We start from the raw sequence: 25210 nt of genomic DNA, 5'->3' as shown, positions 1-25210 counted from the left end.
TCTCAGGGGAATCTTACAGCACTTATTGACCTGCCTGACAACGCACTGCACTGCTGCTAGGAGTAATGCTAAATAAAAAATAAATAAATAAATAAATAAAAAAGCTAAAAAGCCCAATCACCGTTAGCATGACCAAGGTTTCTTACAGCAAGCATGCCAACAGTGACGTAAAAATGTTACGTCACCTGCAAACATGCAAAGGCATGGTCATTAGATGCTGGGGTGATTTCATGAAGCTATGGGAGAGTGCAAAACGTACAGAAAAAGATGATCTATTTCTAAAATAGTTCAATAAAGCATATAGCACACCAACATCAGGCATTATCACTGCATTTAGGGAAATGCACAGGAAGCAGTGCTGCATTCTATAAGATCAGTGTTATTTGTGTCTTGCAGGTTGTGTAAAAAAAGAAAACACCACCTCATTTTGACAGAGGAAAAAATGAAGAAAAAAGAAGCATACCAGAGATGTTAAGACTATTCCGTTCTGATATCTTTACAAATTATATCTCTATACCGCACGTGACATCAATAAAAAAGAATCCAGATCAATTGATTACCTGATTAATTCGTCGTTTGATGTGAGTATAGCGCACTAACGAGTGAAATAGTCAATAGGACCCTAAAAGCCATGTTGTTTTTGTTAAACCCAGGCTCAATAAAATCAAGATGCGAGCACTTTTGTTTTGAAAAGAAGTGTCTTTTGTAACCAAGCATGACAACACACATCTGATGTATTTTTTAACTTCGATTAACGTCCGCATGTTTTGGGTAAGACTTGGGCATTTCCAGAACCTGATTCTCCTTCAAGTGGGAAACTGCTTTGTGAAATTATCCCACACCTTGGCATTAGTTAAGAACAAAACACCATGAAAGTTGCTTTTAAACACGTAAATTAGACAAAGCTTCTCTAGCTCTCTAAGCAAACAAAAACAACAGAGCCTGGAAGTCTGAACAACATCATTTCCTAAGTTCTCAGATGGAGACGTTTAGCAGACACAAGGTGGCTTACACTGTCATGCTTACTTTCCTATATTCTCAAGTTCCCGTTTGTCCTCTGGTATTTTGTCCTCTCTGTATATTTTTCTGGTGATTCTGCACCCCGTTTGCAACCCACAGTTCATCCACAGTGCGCTTAAAACTCGAGCCGCTCGCTAAAAGCGAAAAGCGGAGGGGGGAAGAATTGCCGTTCTCATGGTGACCAACCTCCGTTCGGCGTCTGGTTTTTATTTGACTCCTTTAATTGGGGGGAATGTCACAATCAATGTTTTGCTCTGGATGCTGAGACAGACGACCTCCTCCTCATGTTACTCGAGCCAAAGCGCTTTGTCGGCCGCTATAAAACCATCCACACACGCACACGCACGCCAACACACACTTGAATCTTAAAAAGTGCACAAACTGCCAGGTTTCCCCTGACATGTTGACTTTATTCTGTCTTAAACACACCTGGCACCCCGTTGCGGGCTTCCTTCCAACAAAGTGTTTATAACAAAGTCAGGGTTTTTTGTTTTCCTTTTTCTTACATGAACCACAACTCTCAGCTTGAACTTACCCCCACCACCCTCCTCGATTACCAACTGCACCCAGCCAAGTGGAACAGGAAGAGTCAGAGACTTCTCATAGGGGAGAAAAGTGGGATAGCGAGAGGTCAGCCGTCTCTATTAGCGCGCTATGAAGATTTACCAAACCCCTACAGTATATACAACGTGACCCCAGATGTGATATAAGACGAAGCCGCAGCGTGCTATTTCAGGGCGTGTGCTAAGGTATGGTGCAAGCCCAAACCAAAAGTGGGATTAATTGTGAACTTTACGGCTGGGGGAGGAGAGCTTATGTTAGAGGCTCAAGGTTAAAGATGCTATTACTCTGAGGGAGGTGCGCTGGCTGTGGTGCTGAGGCAGATGGACCATTCATCTTAGGGGCTGGCCTTGATCTGCACTACAGTTCACCAACCGCTTGGTCAACAAATTCAACGCCTTGCAAAACAACCCAGACCCAATGAGCTCTTTTCCAATTTGTTTAAAGGTTTTTTAAAAATTATGAATGGAAGGAAAATTATACGTGACTTTAATTAACGCAAAATTTTAAATTGCATGATTTGCATTTTTAGCAGGCAGGTCAGGGAGAAAGTTGTGGAGAAGCGTGTGTTTTCCCACCCGATAGTTTGGTAGACTCGGTTTGATTGGGGACTAAAATCGCAACATTTGTTCCATTTTCAGCGGCTGCCGTTCACTTCCACGCCGCAACGGGTCAAACAAACCAAACTAAATGAAAAACCTGTTCCCTCTCCATCGCCTGTGGTGGCGCTGCACCAAGAACTACTGAGGATAAACGACACAAAAACCTCTGAAGAAGAAATGATTGCAAATGCCTTCTTTGCAAAATGTATAAAAAAACAAAGTTGTGTCAGATTTTGGTGGTTGTAGGATTTCTCTTTTCTCGTTGGCAAAAGACCACAAGCTATTTTTCCCACTAGCACATTTGTTTTGAGTATATTGAGCGAGAATGACCTGCGCTGTAGGCCGGTTCCTGTTTTTGGAGCTTTGATCCCCTTGGCAAACCAAACAGGTACCTGGATATTAGGCGGATCGTAGTTCACTTTTGTCTGTATCAGAGATCAATTGTGTAATTAACCCTTCCCTAAACACACCTGACTTTCTAGGCAAACAAACTACAGTCTGATTAAAGCGGGCTAAACATGGCTGGTGTGAATGCACCCTGAAAAAACAGTTAGTTTTAATAATCACAAAAAGTCAGAAGCTTAAATGTCAAAATGTCTTACTGTTACAGAGCATGGGTTTAGAGTTTAAAGCTATCAATGCTAAAAAAAAGGGACTTTTTTTGTGTAGCTCGTAGAAGTGTGCGTGTCTTTGCCCTAAGAGATGTGACATGAGGAACTGAGGAGAAGGATGGAGTGTGAAGACTGATAGAAATCCTCCCATTAACAGCACTGAAGACAGAGAAAGAGGAAACAAACACCCAGCTGCTAACACCTGGATAAACCACGTGTGGCAGCGGGAGCGCTCTCTCACCGGTGAGGCTCTGGAGCAGCGGGCTGAGCTCCGTCTCCTGGGTGATGACCAGCGTGAGCGCTCCTATCAGCTCGCGCTCCAGCTTCGCCAGCTCCTCCTCCCCGCCGTCCGCTGAGTGCTTCGCCTCCTCAGCCAGGGTGTACAGATAGATCAGGAGGAGGATCAGCTCGTCCGGCCCGCACTCGTCCTGGCCAAGCCTCGACCCTGACGATGACCTGTCCTCGCCTCCGCGGGGCTTTATTAAGGGCAGCAGCTGCCTCAGCACGGCCGGGAAGTCGCTGTCTCCAAGAGCCTAGGACACGGGGAAACACACACACACACAGATGCGTTTCACGTTAACAATGTGGTCATCGTGGAAATGTGAGCGCAGCAAAGTTAAGGCTGCCCCTGTCAAAGCCTTGTCGGTAAAACCAGGTCACAGATTTCATTACAAATTAGGTCTCACACGCAAATCTGGGCAACGTCTCCTATAAACATACATCTGCTAATTTTGGCCAGGATGTCCTATTCAGTCTGAATCAATCCAAAGGATCTCATTTCCAAAATCTGTCCCCCCTCTTTTTTAAATAGATATTCATTTGTAAGGAAACAGGAAATGTTTTCTTCCAATAACTTTTCGTGAAGGTCATGTTGTTGCAGGTGTTGTTGCGGAGTAAAACAGAGCTGCACTGCACAGCCAGCTCAGTCCTTGGACACTTTAATTGCCTCCTTTAGAATCCCACAGGCCGTTTTCTCCACAATTTCTTGGATTTGTAGAGAATGGGAATGCTGTTTGCTAATTCCAACACCAACTGAGTCAATAGCAACCTAGAGACACCCTTCTTTCCCTTGTAAGATGCTCTATGAGCGGTGCAGGCATGTGGTATTCTCGAGTGGAATACCACATATGTGTGCCAAATAACAGATTTATTTTGTTAATATATCATTATTATTACTAATTATTATTATTATTACTAACTTATGCCGTTAAAATACTGATTTCCACGGTCAAATATCAATAAAACACGTGGACCCAACAACTGTTAACACAAAATGGTGCAAACAAGCTCATGAAGGACTCAGATCTTTTGCTAAGCTCAAATCCAAAGATGTTCATTGTTTTGTCTTCCACGATGAAAACATGGAGAAAAGGCTTAGTGACTTAATCACCAGTCTGCAAAACATAGACTGATCTATCGAAATATTCAAATCATGACCTTACAAGTTATTGACCGTAAATCAAAGAGTCTAAACCAAAAACAAGTGTTTCCCATCTGACCTTTACATTTGATCATCCTGCTCAGTGAACACACCGCACAAAAGGTTTTGGCGGACGCCGAATCATGACAGGTGTTTAAAAACTAAACCATTTATACAAATAGCTATTTGAGGTTTTTTTTTTTTTTTTTAAATTAAAAACAACCTTGACATGTTAGCACCAGACTTTCAACAGTAAGATGGAAGGCATCCAAGAAAACTCGTTTTTTAATTCTGTGGCGTTTTTGGTCTTTGTCATTATGGAAGATGTTGGATGTGGAAATATTGTCAGCCTTTTAGAAATGGCAGAAAGAAGTTAAAGGTCTACACTCTCGTGGTGGGAAAGAAACAATTTAGTTACAGTTGCCAATTACGCTAAATGCTAATATAGCAATGTGTGTAGTATCGCAAAAACAAAAGACCCATCAGATGTAATATTTGTTGGGCTAAAATATTTCAAATGCTATGATAACATCTTATGTTATGAACCTTTCAAACATTGGATGCCCATAAACATATTTTTGGCTAAAGCAATTTGGCCAGTCCATGTTTTTAGGCTGCAAAAATACATAAAAGATCAAACATGTTTTAGTCTCTGCATGCTGACTGAATTTAGCCTAAACTAAGACGGTGACAGACAGGACTGGTCAGCCCATTTCATCTACCAGAAAAACTTTTTAAACATATTTCGACATCAGGGTTAAGAGGTTGACATCTTTTCACCTTCTAGCTATAACCCACATTTTTGCCTTCAATTAGATTGAAAACTCTTTTCGATAAATTTTGCTTGAATTTGAACTGTTACTGCCCTTCATGCCCACCCACTGATACTGTGACCAAGTTCCTAAAGCTGAAAACAGTTGTGGTGACATCATGATGATGAAAAAATCATAAAAATCTGGGTTAGTGGAAGCCAATGCTGTTGTTGCAATCGTCAACAATATTGTCATTTCCTGATTACGTGCTCCAAAAAACAAAAAAAAAAACTTAAAACTTAAAATAAATTTTTCTGACCTAATTTCCCACAATGCAACTTACCCTAAGTACTACGGCTTGCCATATATAGACTGAGGTTGAAATCAGTTCATATAACAAAGTAACAGACAAACGTTCATGTAGATTAAATGTTTATTTCGATGAATTCAACAAAATACAATGATATAAACCTTTGACTTGTGCATGACATCATTGTTCCATTTGCTAATTTTACAGCTTCACTTGGTTTCCTTCGTCTGTTTAATTTTCTTGGAAACCCTCTGTATCCCAAACACTGCGCACTTCTGCACAAATGCTTACGGACCCATGATTCGGGGCAAAGTTGAGGTGCAGTGGCCTGTTTTTATGCTTTTGCAGGTCTAAGTAGTCGGGAACGCAATGTGGCTGAATGGGGCTCTGGTCCAACAAGCAATAGATCACAAGATCCTTCACAGGCTACTGGCCACTCTTACAGCGAGGGTGAGCTCATACACCAATAAACAAGGGCGTGGACCTAATCTGTCTGATGAAAAACATGAAGCTCAAATGAAAGAGTGACCGGAGAATAGAAAAACAGGCAGCAGGCTGACCAAGTGATGTGAAATGTGAATAATGAAGCTCAGAGGAAATAGCACCAAAACAGATACAACAAGCAGAAAGACTGCCGATAGTAGAAAGGAAACGATTGTTGAGAGCTTAATGGTCAGCTTGAGTCGGACGGGGCTTCAAAATGTCCCTGTAGTACGTTTTATTTAGACGTAGGATTGCTCTGTGAAGAGCTCTGTGGTCCCTCTTAACAAGACAAATAGGCTCAGAGAATGACAGGCTGCTGATGTTGTTGTGGTGGGAAAACCATTGGCTACTACGCCTGATCCACAGGAACTCAGCACCGAGCCAAAGATGCAATACAGTCCAGCCAAACCCCCAGAACGCCCCGACTGCTCCACAGAGGTACTCGTTATTGACTGCTAATGCATGATTCTGAATAAAGTTAACACCATACTAACTTCTTGACATTTACCTCATGCTCGAATAATCGATCTGCGCTGCGTCTCTGGGAGGTGTTTCTGCCGGTACGCTCAACCCCAACGAGGCCTCTCCCCCACCTCGGGCTCCAGCCAACCATTTGCCCTCGGGGACTCTTCAAACACAATCTCACCACACATTTTTCTTCTCAAGCGTTGTGAAATCGAATACCTCTCCAAGTTGCGCTCGTCTGAGTTGCCAAACAATGTTCGGGATCTTTTGCCTCGCTCGTTTCTGGGGGCGGACGGCGAAGGGGAGAGGAAAAACAAGACGTTAGCGGCTGTTTTAACGGCGAGCTGCTGAGCACGTTCCTTTTTTCCATCTCCTCTTTCATTCATCCATCCCAAACATGTCTGAGCACATCTTGGAGGACTTTTATTTGATCCTTAAGCGTGCCGTGGTCAGCAAACAGCATCGTCGTTTCAGAAAGCTCTGTTTGCCGTGCAGCTTTGGTATCAGACGCTGTCAGCATGGGGCAACAGTGACAAAGAGAGTTGAAAGGGGGGAGATTTGGAGGGAGTCATTTGTTAGAAATTACTTCACTGCAGAGCTGAGCTCGTGTTACCTTTTGGACCTCTTTGCACACAAAGAGTATGTTCTCAGTGTTAGAAAGCCTAGTTCCTTGAGCCTTTACTCTTGACTTATTAACTTTGTTGTGGCCTCTAAGGTTTTTGGCTGCAACCCCTTCACAGAAACCACTATCTACCCATGACAGTCCATTACATGGTATTGCAACAAAGTGAACTGTGGGCATTTTTCATAGAGTCCACCTATTTAACAGGATGACTTTACTGAAAAGACGCTATTATTATGATCCCTAGATATGGACATGAGTTTGAGACTCTTATTTTGAAACAAGGGAGGAAATAGTTATTTAGTTGTCCTTTTTTGCTTAATTAGCCAACTAATAAAGACTGGTCATTGTGCTTACTGATGCCTTTTGGTTATTAAACTATGGCAGAAGTTTCCACCACTTTAAAGCAATACTATGTAACTGTCATAAACAATATGCTTCTTTTTTTTACACATTTGTTAAAATTGTCACTTTGTTGTGACACTATAGTAAGAGATGTGTTAAAATTTGAACTCTTTTGCCTGCTCCCAGTGCTCTCATTCAGCAGTAATTGCAGAAATACACGTCCAGTCAGAAACTACCAATCAGAGCCAGGAGGAGGAGGGTCTTAGCGTTGCCCATCAAGCTTGTGTACGCACCGCTCACACGCTTGCTCTCTGCTATGCTACAGCTTCTCCCTGTCAGCAAAACCTTAGCATGGCCACTGATGATGGCGGATAAATGGTTTTCCTGGAACGGTAAGTTGTTTTTCCATCATTAGGGCACAAAGCAGCATGTACACAGGTTTGATTGACATCACTAAGACATTCCTCCTAGCTATGATTAGTTGTTTTTGACCTGGAGTGGTGCATTCTTGCAGGTTGCTGGCATAGCACCATTTTTGGCACCCAGCAGACTTTAATGACGATGAAGCTAGCATATGATTTCTAGCTTCCTATCACCGTATAGCTAAATGGCTACTTAGCTAACTCTGCACTGCATATGACCACCTCTGGTTTAAAAGTCTAAATGACTTAGATTGATCAAAAGTGCACTGATTTATTCTACATCAGGTGGACTTTTCATCTTTACTTAAACAACAAAAGGGAGATGGTAGAGTAATTTGGGCAAACATTTCTCAGAATATTGTAAACAGCTCTTGTTGTCGTGAGCTTCATGCACTAAGTGATCCGATAATTCACTGATTGAAGATATCTTATTTTTAAGCCAAAGCGATCTGACCCATCGCGTTTCTGTCCAACAACTCATTACAGCCTCTCAGATGTGAGACAGAGCTGACCCTTAGCGCTGGAGGAGGGTGGCATATTTGTGAAGGTTCACAGTGTTCAGTGTTGTGTCATTCATCTTGAATTACCTTCTACAAAAAGCACCATACTGTGCTTTTCCAAACTCTGTGCACTGTACAGTCTGCGTACAGTGTGGTATGCACGCATTTTTTTCTTTTCACATGCTAGAGGAAGCATTGAGCGCAACTGGGTCCCTTCAAGAAGCCTATAAAAGCTGCTGTCAGCCGCGTGTCATGGCGCCAGAGCAGGAAATGGAAGTCTTTGCTCCAGAACTGAGGCTCTGTGCCGAGGGAAGCCGAGAGAGAAAGCAACCCCGGCGCTGAACTCAACCGCACCCGACTCGTGATGCTGGTGCACAGGCATGGCTCTGATCAGGACGGATGGGGAAGCAGATTGCTAAATTTGATATTTTGGAGAAACGAACACAATCTCGCGTGTTTACACTGGATCCAATTAACGTGCAACAGTATGGAGTGTAAGCAATCATAAAATGTGGCATTTGGTTAAGCACAAACAATCTCACTTCAGTAAACTGAAGTGTTTATCGTGTTTTCCTCAATTTGACATCTTATTTTGATGGTTTATGTTTCATAATGCTGTATTACACTATATAAGATTGTCATAATGAATGTATGGAATAGAAAATCTAATTTATACATTCAAACTCTGTATTTTAATAGAACTTTTCTCTATTCTAGCCTGTACTAAACATTTTGCTATTGTTAACACATAACCACTTCTGTAAGTTATAAATAAAACACCTTTAAACTTCTACACTAGATATAAGAACTTGTAAGTCCAGAATTCAGGGAGCAGTGCAGGTTCCTACCATAATAGCAGGAAAACAACATTATTTTTATAACAATTACAGGATGCACTGACCATGTAGCCCCATGCTAATGTGACCATTACGCACAATTACACCATAACAGCGGTATTACTCGGTCACACAAATGATAATTTTAGGTACTCCAATTACTAGACAACAACACTGCTTTAAATAACCAAGTTTTCAGAGGAAAATCTAACTTTCTACAGACGTCCTCTTTGTTCCCCGAACAGGCCGACTCTAAAACGCACCAGCAGGTTATTAATGGAAACCTGAGGCGACGCTGGTTCTCTCCGGCGCAGCGTTCTGGTTCGAATCTGTGTGCAAGTGATTGACAGATCTTCGCTTGGCAATCCCAACCACCCTGGGCTCCATAAGGGCTCCATCTCACCCAATCGAAGGCCCGGGCCAAAACCCCGCCTCTGCCCGGCTCAACAGGAAACCAGCTCCAGATGCAACCCCTGGAGGAAGGTGAGTGTTTGAGACGGAGTGCAGTGCGCTAACCAGAAGCAGGCCTCGCTTGCGTTAACGTTGCTCACTGCCTGCACAATGAACCCCTTTTCTGGGTCCTGTGGGGGGGCTTCAAAGGGGACGAGATGGGTACTGGAGGTCCAGGTTTGTGAGAGAGTAAGAACAACAACAACACTGGACGCAGATTTGCTCTTCTTGTTGACTGAAAGTCTCTCTCCTCGAACATGAATCAAGGCAAATGCATCCCTTCACATTTGTCATGGCAACCTTAAAAAAAAAAAAAGTTTCTCACATTCCTTTGGAAGCACACATGTGCTTCATTTTCAAATATATAATCACATCCAATTTGCACTCACAAATAACAACATGCAAAGCTGGAAGGCACACAGGCAAACTTCTAAAGAGCAAGATCCATACATTTTTAAGCCAGAAGACAGCAACTAAAGATCAACTCTAAATCATGTTCAGCAAGCTCGCTATTGATTTGTCGTAAAGCAGCTGGAAGACAAACAACTAATGTGCTCAGACTCGGGGAAGCTGGCAGAGTTCTGAACAAGTAAACAACACCAGAACCAAGAATTAGAAAAAAATAAAAGTAAAAATCACAGCAGATTTTCCAGACGCGCTGTTAATGTGCGCGGCTCATCTTCTCCTCCAGGAGTACCGGTGGGGGGGGGGGAAACACGATCCCACACGGACAGGATCCCAGCGGAGGAGGCACAGGTTCAGCGTTACCTGCAGTGGTGACGGGGACAAATCCGACAACTGGGCCCGCCGGGAAATTTCTGTTTATCTAAAGAGCGGATATTTGCCTTAAGATGAGCGAGAGTCGGAAAAAAAAAAGAAGAAGAAGAAAAAAAAAAGAACCTGGTTTATCTCTGGATTCTTTTAAACAGCTATTATTCTATCTTGTGTGAAAAGAGTGCGGGTCTTTATGGAGAATGTCGGAAATGTGACTGTAAACACAAAAAAAGGAGATAGCCTGCTCTGGTGAGCATTCGAACCAATAAATCAAAGTTATTAACTTGCTGCGATTTATTCTTGTAACATCGGCGTATCTACATATCTTCAGAATCTTTCATTTTGAAAATAATTAAAGATTAAATCCACGACTTTTGTCAGTGAGACATTAGATTTACTGACAGCATTTTGCCACATAGCCACAATGCCAGTAGAGATGGTTCTGATACAAATGCAGGAAAAACTTTTCAGATTCATATTTGTAATATATTAAATGACCTTTATCCTCTACTTTGGGCTTATACGCTTCATTGCAGGTCTGGACGATAGACCGAAGCTTAACCGGCAGCCAGAAGTAGAGCTGGTTGAGGAGGAAGAAAAAGAAAAAAAAAGAGTCATCAATAGTTTATTATATTGAGTTCAGTAAACACTATGGAAGTCAAGTTATTTTGAACTTCTAAACATGTTCAGCTGTGCTTGTTTGTTCAATAACTCTCAAAAACTAAAAGCAGACATTTATGCATTTATTTGCTGATGCTGTGGTTTCGTAATCTATTAAAGTGGAAATATAAAAGCAGTTATGAAAATCTGGTCCAGGGGAATCATACCATCAATATAACAGACTGCGAAGTATTTATTCCGGCCAATCATATTCTGCTTTTTTTTTTAAAGTGAGGTTGGAGGTAGTTAATGTTTTCATCCATTCACTGTTATTGAAGAGAACTGCTCTATATAGCATAATATCGCCTAGCCCTACTTCATTGTGTTGGTTAATCCCATGTAGGCCTGTCACAAAAAAACAATAAATCAATTAATCACATGATAAATGAAAAGAAACGCAATAATTTTCATTTGCTTGATTTATCGTTTTGATCTTTTCTCTCTCTTTTTATTAAAAACTGAATGATGAAAGTCTTCAACCCGGTGCTTTGGTCTCGACTATCTTTTTTTTTGATAGATAATTTTGTTTACAGAGACGTTAGAATTAATTTAATTTGTAGTTTCTCTGTTCCAGTGTTTAAATGTCCATTAGAATTTAAAGTTTATTGATCATTGAGAATGTGTTCCTGCATTATTACTATTGCATTACTTGAAAATAGTCTCAAAACAACAATATTATCGTTTATCGCAATAAGTTCTGTGACAATTTGTCGTCCAGCAAAACTTGTTATTGTGACAGGCATAGTCCTATGCAAAACCAGTATAATAATTAAAGTTGCCTAACTAAACCTCTTTCAAATGTCCTGCTCATACAACTGTAAGACAACCTCAGATGAAGAGCATGAGAGTAATCAACTGAATCCTCTTCTACGGTGAGGAAACCTCCACCATCTGCAGATTAAGTCGACATTTTTGCAGTGACGGATGACTGAAAGTAGCATCGCCAGGAGTTTGTTTGTTATTACACCACACATAATGACATTGCGAGCGACCGCAGGCATTGCCCAAACACACCACGACTGGAACCCTACGGATTGCAATTTTGGCTTGTGTCGTTGCTCGTCTTCTTCAACCTTTTTCTCACCCGGACAACCTGATGACTAAGCAGAAACGGCTCTCGTACAGAAGAAACAGGAACTTCTTATTACAACAAATCTATTAGCACGTGTGCAGTGTGACCACTTTTCTGACTTATCCGTCAGTCAGTCAACTCTTCCGTGTCTGCAATGGGAGAAACCCACACTGAAAATAACACGCTGGAGTCGGAATAACAATACAACAAAGACACAAGAGGACCCAAATTGTCGGAAGGCTAAAGATTTACAGCGGCGCAGAGAAACTTCATGCAGAGCAAGTGAAAACACATGCAAACCGCAAAAAAAAAAAAGATCTAAATATCATCTTCAACAATGTGAGAACACAGAGAGTATGACACAAAGCTCTGTCTTTCATATCAGGCTATACTGGGTAACATTTTTTATTTAACATGTTCTTATTAGCATGTTTTTGGGTATTTTGGTTCATATGAGGAACTCATTTATGATGTAATTTTTGATACAAAGGCAAAACTCATAAGCTTGAAACTTTATAAACTTCATAGGTTGATGGTTTTAGTCAAATGAGAAATGAGACGTAAATTCTTGTTTTAAATGAAGCCTACGTTATCAATTAGCATCTCCAGAAGTATTCGATGTTTTGTCACGTTACCTCAAAGAGGAGGGCAGAACTGTAAACTGGGAGCAGAATGATATACAGTTTTTAAAAAACATTTATTCAAATGAATAAGATCAAGTGCCTTCAAAACCTTCTTGGTAAACAGAGTCCATCTGTGTGTAATCTAATATCAGAGTAAATCTGAGAAGCTTGTTAGAGAGCCGAGCATCGCAAAGACCAAGGACGACTTCAGATAAGTCAGGAGTGAAGTTGGAGAGAAGTTTATCCCAAACTTTGAGCATTAATCAGAGGAGTGTCTAGCAGGTCGATGATAACTTTGGAGGAGCAGCTGAGATCAAAGCTCAGGTGGGAGGATCTGTTTAAAGGAGTCGCATCTTATGCCAAAAAGAGCAAAGGCTGCAAGAAATTTCTGTGTAAAGTCTGTTTAAAGCCACGAAGTAGACAGCAAACATTTGGAAGAAGGAATATGACACCAAAATTGAAAGGTCATGCTGTAGGGATGATGCTCTTCAGCAGGGAGAGGGAACTTGGGAAGAGTTGAGAAGAAGAAGATAAATACAAGCTAATCTGGGTAGATAACTTGCAAAAGACTGAAAAAGCCTTAAGACTGGAGAGAAATTTCACTTTCCAGCATGACGATGACTTGAAACATGAAGTCAGAGCAGCAATGGAAAAGTTTAAACCAAACCTCATGAGCTAGAATGGCCTAGTCAAAGCCCACACCTAAATTCATAAAGAAGACTTGAAATTCATTCAATCTGACTAAGTTTGAGCTATTTTGCAAAGACGGCAGGTAAAGAATAAGACAAATACCGTATGTCACAGCAAACGTTTCTGATTCTTGTTGTCAACAATAATAAAAAACACATATTGTTTTCCTTCCACTTCACAAATCTGCACTATTCAATGTTTGTCTGTAACAAAGCCTTGTAGTCGTAAGATGACAAAATGTGAAAGCCTTCTAAGATGAATGACAACTCTTTTCAACGTACTGTACACTGGACACCCAGAGAGAGACAGAGAGAGAGACCGTTAAAGATCAGCTCGCTAGAATTTAAACAGGACCCGGCCTCGCTGTCCGTACATGAAACAGCGTGAACATCAATCCTTCGCTCGTCCACCTTTCATCCCCGTTTAATCCGCCGTCTCCTCCCGCATCTCCGCCTCTTTTATCTGCCTTTTACTTCCTCTTGCGCTCTGTGTGTCAAAAGTTGGTTTGGCTCAGAGCTCCAGGGCTGTAATTTGGAGGCGACTCGGGACCCAATCAGAGAAACAAACAGACAGTCCACGCACTCCACCCTGCCACCACCAGCAAGCCACACGCTGGTCACTGCGGCTGGATCCTGTCTGCCTGGCACACGACACGCTGCCTGCTTATCTCGCTTCAGCCGAGACCCGCAGATCCGTCCAAATGTAGCCGCGTGAGAGGACCGACGGGGGTTGGGAGCAAACAAAAACTTTTAATTGAAAAATTTGCATCTGAGCCACAACAACCCGAATGCTTGGAAACATTAGCCGATTAACGGGGCTGTGTTTTGCTGCATAGAATTTAACGGATAATAGCGTAATTGACCAGATGAGAGCTGCTCTGCAGCTGCAAACCCTTGGGTCAAGTAAAGTCTCCGTCTCTATTTCCCCACACTTGGACAATCGGAATCATGCATGCAAGGCTGCCTCCCCGCCCCTAAAGCTGCTAAATACTATATATTGACTGAGGAGGCACCAAGTGGGGAGGAGGCTTCCTGAGGTAAACAGCTGATGAAGAAAATAAGCAGAAATCTAAAAGGAAATGTTTAAAAAAGAATATTTCAGGGCTTCTGCAGCTCTCACCAATTCAGACTTAGGACTTTTTAAGACCTCTTTAAGCCCACTATGAATGAAATTTAAGACCTGTGTCACAACTGAAATGCACAGAACAAATGTAGCATCGTATGGGTTGGCAAGAGAAGTGGGGCAGTGATGAAGACGAACGTCGTCCTGACAACTGCCGATAAATTTGCACTCACCCATGACAGATGCAAAAAGCTAGCAAGCTAGCTAGCCAGCAGGGGTATGTTAGCAGCTAGTTAGCGGTAGCTTCATTTGCCTTGAGTCACAGAATGCAATGAAGATGTCTAGGTGTGATTCAAATGTTTCTCTGACACAAGAAAAATAAACTACATAGAATATATGAGATAAAATCGTCCTGCCACAAATTTAAGACGTGATAACATGTTTAAGGCCATCTTCCATTTTTCTGATGAATTTAAGACGTTTTAAAGATGCGCAGACACCCTGTATTTCTAACAATTTACAGTGCTCTACATATTTCCCAAGATTTTCTGAAAATTTTCCTTTGGACATTTTGCTGTATTTTGACATTTTCTGCCCAGTACATGTACCCGACCATGATAATAAACTATGTACTGTACTGTGGGAGAACTGAGATGTTAAGCCTTGTTTACAAAAAAACCCACCAGAAACTGAAAGTCATTAGCTGAAAAAATCTGACATGTAATCAGCAAACAGTTCTTTAGACTTCATGGCGTACAGTCAGCTGGTGATCGGAAGCAAATCTTAGTTTGACTGCCTTGAATGACAATTGGCTGGTCAGAAACAAAACAAAAAAACAACAAAAAAAAACTTTTTTCCAAACAGTGAACCCACCATACCTGGGCAACAAATGCTTTTCAGCATAGATGACACGGAGGGATGAAGGCAAAGTCAGAAATTTTTCTACAAATGTGAGGTATTACAAAGAAACAAAGGGTGAATGTAAATTATCTGAAAAGTCCTTGTTTTTTTTCTGTGTAAGTATGTTAGCTGCCTACACAGCTTTGTTAAACAAGAAGGGAGAGGAAACAGCTAACAAGAAGGGTGAATGAAAAAAAACAAAATCTTTTATCCTTTTAAAGCTTCTACTTCTGTTGACTTTGGGAGTTTTAGTCGTCCATCAGAGTCCATATTCTCTACAGCAGAGGGGTCTCATGTCTTCAAGAGTCAGTTTTCTGAATGTTTGAACACGATATTTCACTAACAAGTTTCTAATGACAAGCTGAGGAGGTAGCACACAGAAAAACCTGCAGGACCAGTTGGACACTTGAGGTCAAGGGAATAAAACCAGGGGCTTGTATTTACAATCACCAATGCTGGTCTCGAAAATAATATTTTCAAAAGAAAAAATGAGTAATTATTTCATTTTTGCTTTAAAATATGAACAAAACCTTGTTTACAATAGTGTTCTCTAACACACATGGTGTAGCTTCGCCTCTGCTCCTCGTAAATTAAAACAAAGTTTCTGATTGCTGGTAATGAGATCTCCCAAAAACTGGAGGTCAGTGAAATCTCCTTTTATAACTAAGTAAATAGGGGAAAAAAAGTTTTCTTTTTTGACAAACTGCTTTCAACAAAAATCCAATTTTAATTCAGTTTCCTGTTTTGCTCAGACAAATGTTTATCCCTCGACTTCATGGCCATTTTTAATGCACGAATGAGTCGCAGACCTGAGATGAATGGCTTAACGAGGAGGACCTGGCTGAGAAATTGCTTAAGTTTGACGAAAATTATTGATCAAGTCCACTTTCCTGGGAAGCAAAAGATAAAGAGATGAGGGATGAGTCATGGCTTTTGGCACGGCGCTATATAGGATGTAATGTTGAACTTGTCATTGATATTTTGCAGTTGGTCTGTTTCACTTTTCAGCACAGCCACTCAGAAATGGTTTTAATATCAGAGCTCACTTTCTTTTTTTACCAGCTGCATCAGCGTGGATGGTATGTTTTTCATCCATATGTGGGGGTGTGTGTGCGTGGGTGTGTGTGCGTGGAAAAAAAACACAAGACACTTACTGTACTTACTGAGTGTTTAGTTGGGTGTTTATACTGCATGTCTGTCTGCGGGTTGCTTTTTCGTTTTCCAACAGTACTCCTTTACAACAGCTCAGTCATCACAAACTGCACAGTGGAGATGTGAGACGAAGTCAGAGCCTGGCCTGATTTATGACAACAACATACATTAGCCTTAGGTGAAAAGGTCAGCGCGCTAAACTGATGTTGTGGGTCTAATCACACGACAGTATCTAGTAGTTTTCTGATGAAAGACTCAAACAGTCCCAGTGATCTGAGCGTCTGTCTCACACATGGATGGAGGTGCTAAACACATGGCGAGAGGAGATGAACATATTGAAGCCGGCAAAAAAAAAGGAGGCTCCTTCAAAATAAAATCCAAAAGCTAGAGCATGGTTATGGTAGAGATGTTCACTTCTTTTTTTTTTTTTTTTAAAGAATGTTATACTCTTTGGTGAGGGGATTTGTTGAATGAATCTAAAGCCATTAGGGGGCACTGCTGCACCACACCAGGTCTGGGAAAGCTTGAGGTCAGCCTTAATGGAGTGAACCGCAACTCTTTCTCTTTCCCTCCAAAACTCCTTCCAGCTTTCAGTGCACAGGAAACGGTCTGCAGTTGAAATAAAGGGTATTTTTTACGCTATTAGGACCACAGCTATGTGTTTGTGAACTTGGCACTTCTCTAGGGTGGGTTCCTTCAGTCAAGTTTATATAAAACATGGAATGCATCATCAAACAGAAACAAAGTAGGGCATTTGTCAACACTCAGAGAGGTACAACAGAGCCATAAACGAGGAGGAGGAGGAGGACGAGGACGATGGTGGGAGATGTGGACTTACTTTTGCTACTAAGGCAGGAGGAAGGACTTCTGCTTCAACCATCCGTTAACACACAGACCATAGAGGTGATCTGCTGTTTCCACAAAGATACTCAAAGAAAAAAATTGAGCAATCTTGTGAAGGAACTCCGGTTGATGCACATTTTGTCCTGTGGTGTAAATATGCTCCACATCATTACTTGGAGTTTCCCACCAAACTGAGCGTTTTACAGTAGCGACAGACGCAGAAAAGCACGGCCACTCCTCCAACACACGTTACACGGACAGGAAAAGACAGTCTGCGATTCCCCGGGTGGATGCTGAGGCACGAAGGACGCTGGTTAAGCAAACAAACAGTAAGCAGGAATGACAGGAAGAGAACCGGCAGTGCAGACTGATGTTATCGATGCAGTGGCGATGGCGTGAGTGTACCGGCTGGATCATCTAGTCCTCCCCGATTATAGCATTCATTACATGACTCCCACTTGTTTGTTTATCATTTATGATCTCAGAGGATGTGTTGGAGTCATCACGGAGATTCACTGCATGACGATGAGTAAAAATTAAACAAAAATATGAGAACCCCAGAAGGTTTATAGAGGAGAACAATAAATCGTCGACTTTGTGAAATATTGTTAAAAACTCGGCCCTCCCTCATAGAGGACTTCTTCTTTTTTTTCACGTTCGGAGTGAAGGGCGGGGATGAGTTACTTCACATTATTCATGTTAACAAAAATGTTTAAGTTCGCCAGACTCTTATGAACAGACTTCTCAGTCCATGTCTGGCCCATTCTGAAGTGTAAACACAAAACGTTTACAGTGACATTACTGCAGATTATTCTATAGAGGCAAAACAAACCTGCAGAAACCAAAAAAAAGAAAGAGAGGAGAAAGAAAAGAGAGTACAAGAAAGACAGAGAGAAAAAAAGAGCAAAAAACAGAAAGAAAGAAAAAAAGAAAGAAAGAAAGAACTAGAACTAAATGATAAAAAACGTAACAAAGGAAGAAAGGAATAAAATGGGAGGAAAGAAAGAGAACAGAGAGAAAAAGCTAGAATACAGAATAAAAATACAAAGTAAAGAAATGTACAAACATAAAACTTTACAAATGAACCAATGAAAAAGAAAGAACGTTTAATTTATTTCAAACATATTTTCGTTCAAACACACAATACATATTTCCAAAACCATCTGTGAAAAGGAAGTAAGCAGATGTATAAACATTTTTGACCTTACTCCCTTTCCTTTTAAACATTATATATCTTACCTTACACATTATTCTTTTGCCCAAATAAAAAAAAATCAAATGAAAGATTCAAAGAAAGAAACAAAGAATAAAGTTCTTATCGCCCATCTTAGCTAAAATACTTCTTTGTAGTAGATTTTGGCTTCAGCGCAGCGACTTGTCCTTTATGTTAAGCTTCGCAGAGCATAGAGTCATGAAGAGAAAGTTGTTTCTGTGAGCAATCGAAGAACTGAGACAAGGTGGCATTCTGCCCCCACCCCGGCCCCGGCCCCACCAACAGTACAGTACAGAGCCCCTGCTGGCACAGGCTGCATGGCCGCACACTTCACACTCTGTCTGAGCGGCGAAAACGCACACCGACAACCCCGGCAACAGACGGAGCTGTGTTTACCGACGTGTCACCGGGTGCCGTTACACACAACATGCACGGCAGAATGAAAGGCAGCACAGACGACCGGTGATCCGTCTGCAGACTACGCGTCTGCACCCCAACGCCCGTCATTCAGCGTCGACCCCGTTGGCTCTCGCTCTCCGGATTGTCAGAGGGCTTTAGCAGGGAACTGACAGGAACAGTCAAAACCCGAAAGTCACCGAACGAGGACGAAGCCAAAGAGGAGATTTGGGTCTGTATAAGGCTGGGTCATGGGTATATGGTGGTCTTGGCATACTTGTGCGTCTTTTGAAAACAAAACATACCTTGTTCGCCGAGTCCGGGTCAGCACAAAGAACAATACAAACATTGTCCAGAGTTGGTTCTACTGTGAAAACATTCCCACCGCTTTGAGCCCACAGTTCAGTAAAATAAAACAACAACAAAAAAAAACACGACTGACACTGGACAAAACCACTAATACAGCCCAGAACTTGTTTTTTTTTTTTTTCTTGTAAAAATCCATTTCACTTTGTCTTGGACACAATACATCATTCTCTCCCCTTACAGATTTCTTAACCCATTCCCCTGTGCATCCCTCTCTCTTCTTCTCACTATACTTCACTTGTTCATGCCAAATCCCACAGACTGTTATCTCCTTTGATAAAAAAAAAAAGAAATCCTAAAGACAAATATAACTTTGAGAAGTCATAACTTACAACTTTGTCAAAATTACAACTCCCAGAACTCACAAGCAGGAGAAGTTAACTCGACTTTCAGCTGCACTGATGTACTGTGAGAACATCCTGTTGGACAGTGGGAGTGTTGGACGGACATGTGAAGTCGTGAGTGGACTGCCTGATCGAACCTACTTAGCTTGTTTCACTGCTTTCCATCCTGGGGAGACCTGGAGGCCAGTTTTCTAGACCAACGTTTCACCAAATACTTCAAAATCCCTCATCAAGTTTAGCTTAAAAACAAAAAAATAACGGCGTTTAGTGAAAACTGTGGATAAAAGAGGAAAGGTCAGGCCACCAGTTTGGCAGCATTTCAGACATTTGAAACAAAAAACTAATCACTACCTATCGATACCAACAATTATTGGTATTGACTGATATGAAACGCTTATATCGTGGGGATAATTCCTTGACTCGACCCTACGAGACCGTCTTCCTTCCAGATCCTCTCAATGTCCATGAGCAGCTGGTGAACACATCTCTATTGTCCCGTCTGTTTGTCTATCCTGTGATGCAGAGCAGAGCCTTGCCATTAAACAACAGCCGAACACACCACACAGGAGGCGGAGCAGGCGCTGCTTCTCCAAACACCACCAGGACTGGGAGAATTATGTCAAAGTGTGCTTGGATGCTTTAAAGCTGCGATCTGTCTGCTTTCAACCAGAGAGGCCAGGTGTTGCTGAGAGAAAAGTTCAGCCCTATAAACTGTTGTGGTGAGAAAGTCATTTTTTTGAGATGACCCAGATTACAAAGCCTTTTTTTTCTCTCTCTCTCTCTGATTGGTCGACCGTTTCCCCTTAAAAATCGTTATTGTGTAAATAACTGGCTGGCAATGAGTGAAGCATTTCAACGGCAAAAAACGGATTCAAAAGATTACAATGAATTTCTTTTTCATAGCAATGTTTAGCAATTAATATCAAATTTCCTCAACAAATAAAAATGGAGCAATAGTAAAATTCACCAGGAAATCACGCTGACAACACACGACAACCTAAACACACTTCCAGTGATATTAAAGGAGAGGGAAAGGTACAGCTACTGCCTGCAAATAAGTTAAAGTAAGATTTACTGGAGTGGCCTGACTGTATTTCCTAAAGAAATGAGCAAAGGGCTGAGTCAGCCTCACTAATAACTGCTAAATTCAAACAAAATACGAGCAAAGTGATAAATGTGTGATTTATTGTACTGCCCCCAAATCAGATAGCGTTAGATTTAGCTGTGTGAGTGTGTGTAGTTTTCAGAACAGAAAAGTGTACGGAATGTTCTTTCAAAGAAAAAAAAAGTAAGGGGAAAAAAGTGTTTAGTCAGAGTCAGCTAATTACAGATCATACTAATGCAAACTTGCAAAAAAAAAAGAATGGATTCTGCAGTTTCCCTCGTGGACTGTTATGTTTGAGTCAGGATGTGGAGAGGAGGTTATTTCTGCGAGAGCGAGGACGACTGAACTTCTGATCCTTCCAGCCAGATGTACTCTCAGAGTTTCGGCGACGTTCTCGGAGTCCGCGCTGCGCTTTCTCTGCTGCCAACTCGAGATAACCACAACAAACAGTTTAATGGTGTCACAAAAAGGCTCCTATACGAACACAAACACGGCCACCCAAACAGAACACACACCGCTCAAATCGTACGTGGAGTAATTTACTACGCCTCACAAACGGGCCGTAAACTTTCGCTGCAGCTCAAACGTCTTGTCGGAGCGTCGACGCATCGTAATGTGGGGAAAAAAATACAAGTAAATCAAAGAATAACTCTGAGCAAAAGCAAATCACAGAACAGGGTGGAAAAGATGCAGAGGCAGTAGCGTAGAACCACTGGGTGGAGGCGTCACAGGCGTACCAGAGACCTTTCTCCTCCCCTTTACTCCACTCATAATTAGCGGTTGGGCGTCCATGCTCGTTTAGGGTTACTTTTATGCCTTTTCCCATTTCCATGAAAGCATTAGTGGGACAAACAGGCCCACATGTGTCTTAAACTACATCAAGAACAATAGAACTGGCAAAGCAGGGCGTATGAGTTCACCCCAGATGAAAGCCGGAGAGGGAAGACGCAGGAATCAATGAGGTTTTCTCTAGAAAAGCTCAGTTGATTTTTGCGCAACAAGCGAGCGAGGAAACTTTTCAGCTGCACCCTGCAGATCTTTCGCAATTTGCCCAACAGCCCAACGTGCTCGATTGTTTCACTTGGGCGTCCTGCGTGGCTCGCTGAAACGCATCTTTCTGCGAGCGTCAAGTAGATTGCATGTGGGCAGATGTTTCCAGTTGTCATAACTGCCCAAACCAGAGCCGGTGTTTGGCAAACGTTCTGAAGCATCTCTACTAAATTCATTTACAAATATTTCATCTGGGTTGTTCTTGCTCGCTCCGATTTCTTGCGGGACGTTTCAGCGTGCGGCTGCAGCCCTTCTCACCGCTGCATCAGATCTCCTCCCTTCTGCTCCCATATGAGGGATCAAAACATAAAATGAGACGGATTTGTATCAATAAACACATGAGCGGCAGAACTACTGCTGAAAGATTAAAGGATTTTAGGGCACAAATAAAGAAAAAAATACTTAAAGGGACGAGGGGAAATTTAAAACCAGGAGAGAAAGTACTGATGGTGTGGAAGGAGAGGAGGGGAAGGGGTGGCAGCATGGAATATTTAACTGCCTCCAGACCCCAGCAGAGAGCCTGGGGCGGTGCATCTCCATATTCTCTCAACCCCAGATGTCAGTCACGCTTTCCTCTGCATACCAGTTTCATTTCAGCAACTAAAAGGTACAAGTTTACATCCACTGATTGTATTGAATTATTTGAAGCACTTCTCTTTGCCAAGCCAGCCAAAATGAAGCAGAAAGCCTGAATACTGTACATGCAGTCCTGATGATGAACAGCCCATTTCAGCTTAATGGCTGTTTGCAATAAAATGCTTACTCAGATATTTTGTTTTTGTCTCATTCCCATATTTTCTTTTTACAGTTTGAAGCTCTACATAGAACTTTCTTAAAATCGGACGATGCAGCATGTAAATTCTTGCCATTTTCCAACTGGTCTTAACATTTTTGAACAGGCGCGTGCGTGCATACACATGTGCTAATATTTGACACGTGTGTGGAACAAACTGCATCTGAAACACAGGTCCTGGGATAAGTCTGAGTCGACACTGGGTCACTCTGTCTACCAGTGAGTATAAATTTCAGAGCTCATTAAAGTCGTTGGCACAGGCCTGGCTTTTAATCAAAGTGTATAAATGTTCTACATATCGGCGGTCAAGACCGTTCCAGGAGCCTGGCGTACCCATTTAAAAACCCCTTCTGATGTGTGTCTGTGATCGTTTCTTCTGCTAAAGCACACAGTGGTGTACAAGTCCCAACTATCTCGCTCCTGATTCGACGTGAAGCTACACAATTTGAAGGTATTCCCCCCCTTCCTGCCAGTATCGCTGGCACCACAACAAACCCCTCAGCATAACCCACAATAAACTCAAACGTGTGTACCCTATTATAGTTTTTAAAAACCAGTGATGTTGTTTGTTGTATGATCATTCTACCCTGGAGGAAGAACAGTTAAAAGACATTATTTAAAGCTAAGAACAATGATCCCTGCCAACGACGTGTGGATGTAGACTTCTGCAACTTTGCCAACTCACACAAACAAAAGGCAAACTCTGCTGTGTGCATTTCTACATCAATATACTCCAACAAACAGCAGCTTCAAGGTGAAAGCGGAGCTCCAAACAAAACAAAGCTGGTGTTGTTGCAACACTCCATACGCGCTGAAATATTTAAAGTGCGAGCAACCCGAATCTCTGGAGAGAATAATTCCTAAAAAAACCCCAAAAACTAAACTACAGTAAAGACCCTCCGCCGCGGAAAACGTCTCTCAAGGCACAGAGAAGCTGCGGCGTTTCTCTCACACTCTTCCTCAACGATGGGTTTTAATCAAATAAAGCCTTCTCCTCAAAATTAGAGGTCCCGTTGGATCGCACAGGTCACGGGACGGATTTCGAGTTCTTATTTCCGAAGTGACCCGGCCTCTAAACACGCCGGGGTTCACAGCCGTGTCAGATGTGGCACCGCACATTAGCTGGCAATAAAACCGAGACGGACCCAGCTGTAAATACACATACGAAGCACATGCTGAGCTCCGCCGGATCATGCGCTCGAAACCACTTCGGATTCAGCCCGCTGACCTATGTGGCCACATGTTGGAGTGCAGCCCTGGGGATGTGTGTGTAATTAATGACAGAGAGAGGGGTGGTAACAGTCTGTCCCTGATTGACCCGGTTTGACCCTCACTGTTTAGTCAGTGCGGTGATTGGTCAGGCTCACTCCCCTCTGGGTGATCTGGTAAGTCCCTGGGGTGACAAGGTAGTCCGCAGGGGTGAGCTCTAGTGAACAGAGGGCCTGCGGGCGGTTGGGGTGGAGGGGGATCGGGATCTGGGCTGCGGTTTCAGATGGGTACTATTACATACACCAGCAAAAAGAACCTCTTGTCCCACCTTTTCTTCATGATACAGGGTAATTTTCACAAGTATTCAAAGCACTTAAAAGCCTTTTCACATTAGATCATGTTACATTCACTGACTTCAGCGTACTTCAGGGGAGAATTTTAAAAGCAGAGCATGATTATGAAACATAGTCGCCTTCCTAAAATGACGGCTTAAGTCATTTTTTGCCAAAAGCGATTTTTCAACATTCATAGAACCACCTTTCACCACAACTACAGGTGCAAGTCAGGCAGATTAAACATTATTTTTTAATTGATTATTCTATTGGTTATTCAGATTAATTGGATAAAAAATTTTGGCACATTTTGTAGATTTTTTTATTCAACCACTTAAGCCTTTTTTTATGTAAAATTAGAAATACATTAAAGGACACAGATAAACAAGTAAATTATTTTTTTCATTAAAAAACACATTTTATTGCCTAAAATCCAACAATGTAGCATTCTTTCAGCGAATGTTTGATCATTTGTAGCAAAAGATCCAGCTAAAACATGTAGCTAAAAAACATCGACATGTCAGAAACATTTTCAGCTTGAACTTTAAGTCGAGCTGAAAGTTGAGATATTTCAGCTTGACTTAATACTGATACTATGCAAAGCTGAACTGTTGATTTTTTGATTTACCGATTAATATTTGGATAGCAAAAAGGTCACTAATAGGATGTTTTTAATTTTTACAGAGTTTTAACCAGATATAACTATTGCACATGAGGAGTACTGGGTAGAACAAATTTACAAAGTCTTTACTTATATCTTAAATGTACAATCTATGTATCTTTTACAATTTTGGCCTAATTGCGGCTCTGGGGGAGTTATTCCTATAATAAATTGCCTTTCTTTTGAGTCTATATACTTCAGTTAATGATTAATCAATTACCGAATTGGTGGACAATTATTTCAAAAATTGATTAATCATGATTAATTATTTCAGCCCTATTGTATTGTCCTGCTGAGTAGATGTTTCATGTCACCCAGCCCACCGTCTTGCAGCCTTGAACAGGTGGGTTTGGATGATGTGTTCACGGGGATGTGCAGTGTTAGTTTTCTGTCACGCACAATGTTTTTAGTCATTTGAGGTTCTGAGGTTCTTATGTGACCAGAACAACTTCAACCACGTATGGGAATTTTTATGTTGTTCCTTCATCAATTACTTTCTTTCTATCATAAAAGCAAGATTTGTGAAGTGCATTAATGATCAGTAACTTCCCAGAACTGTGATCTCT

The 25210-nt window shown here is 41.7% G+C and overlaps 1 protein-coding gene and 1 long non-coding RNA gene across 2 annotated transcripts in view; one reads left to right on the top strand and one right to left on the bottom strand.

Moving 5' to 3' along the window:
- scfd2 (sec1 family domain containing 2) overlaps positions 1-25210 on the bottom strand; it is a 125468-nt gene that overhangs the window by 59933 nt on the left and 40325 nt on the right. Inside the window, exon 5 of the mRNA XM_028028325.1 lies at positions 3036-3327. Coding sequence (XP_027884126.1) covers positions 3036-3327 — 292 coding nt within the window. The remainder of the gene's footprint in view (positions 1-3035; positions 3328-25210) is intronic.
- LOC114151239 (uncharacterized) lies at positions 8700-10458 on the top strand. Its single transcript, XR_003596904.1, has 2 exons — positions 8700-9432; positions 10091-10458. It is a non-coding gene; the product is annotated as an uncharacterized LOC114151239 (long non-coding RNA).

Source organism: Xiphophorus couchianus, chromosome 9 (genome assembly GCF_001444195.1).
Source record: "Xiphophorus couchianus chromosome 9, X_couchianus-1.0, whole genome shotgun sequence".
Classification (NCBI taxonomy): Eukaryota; Metazoa; Chordata; class Actinopteri; order Cyprinodontiformes; family Poeciliidae; genus Xiphophorus; species Xiphophorus couchianus.
Note: the sequence above shows the minus strand (reverse complement) of the source record. Positions and strands in the feature narration are given on the sequence as shown.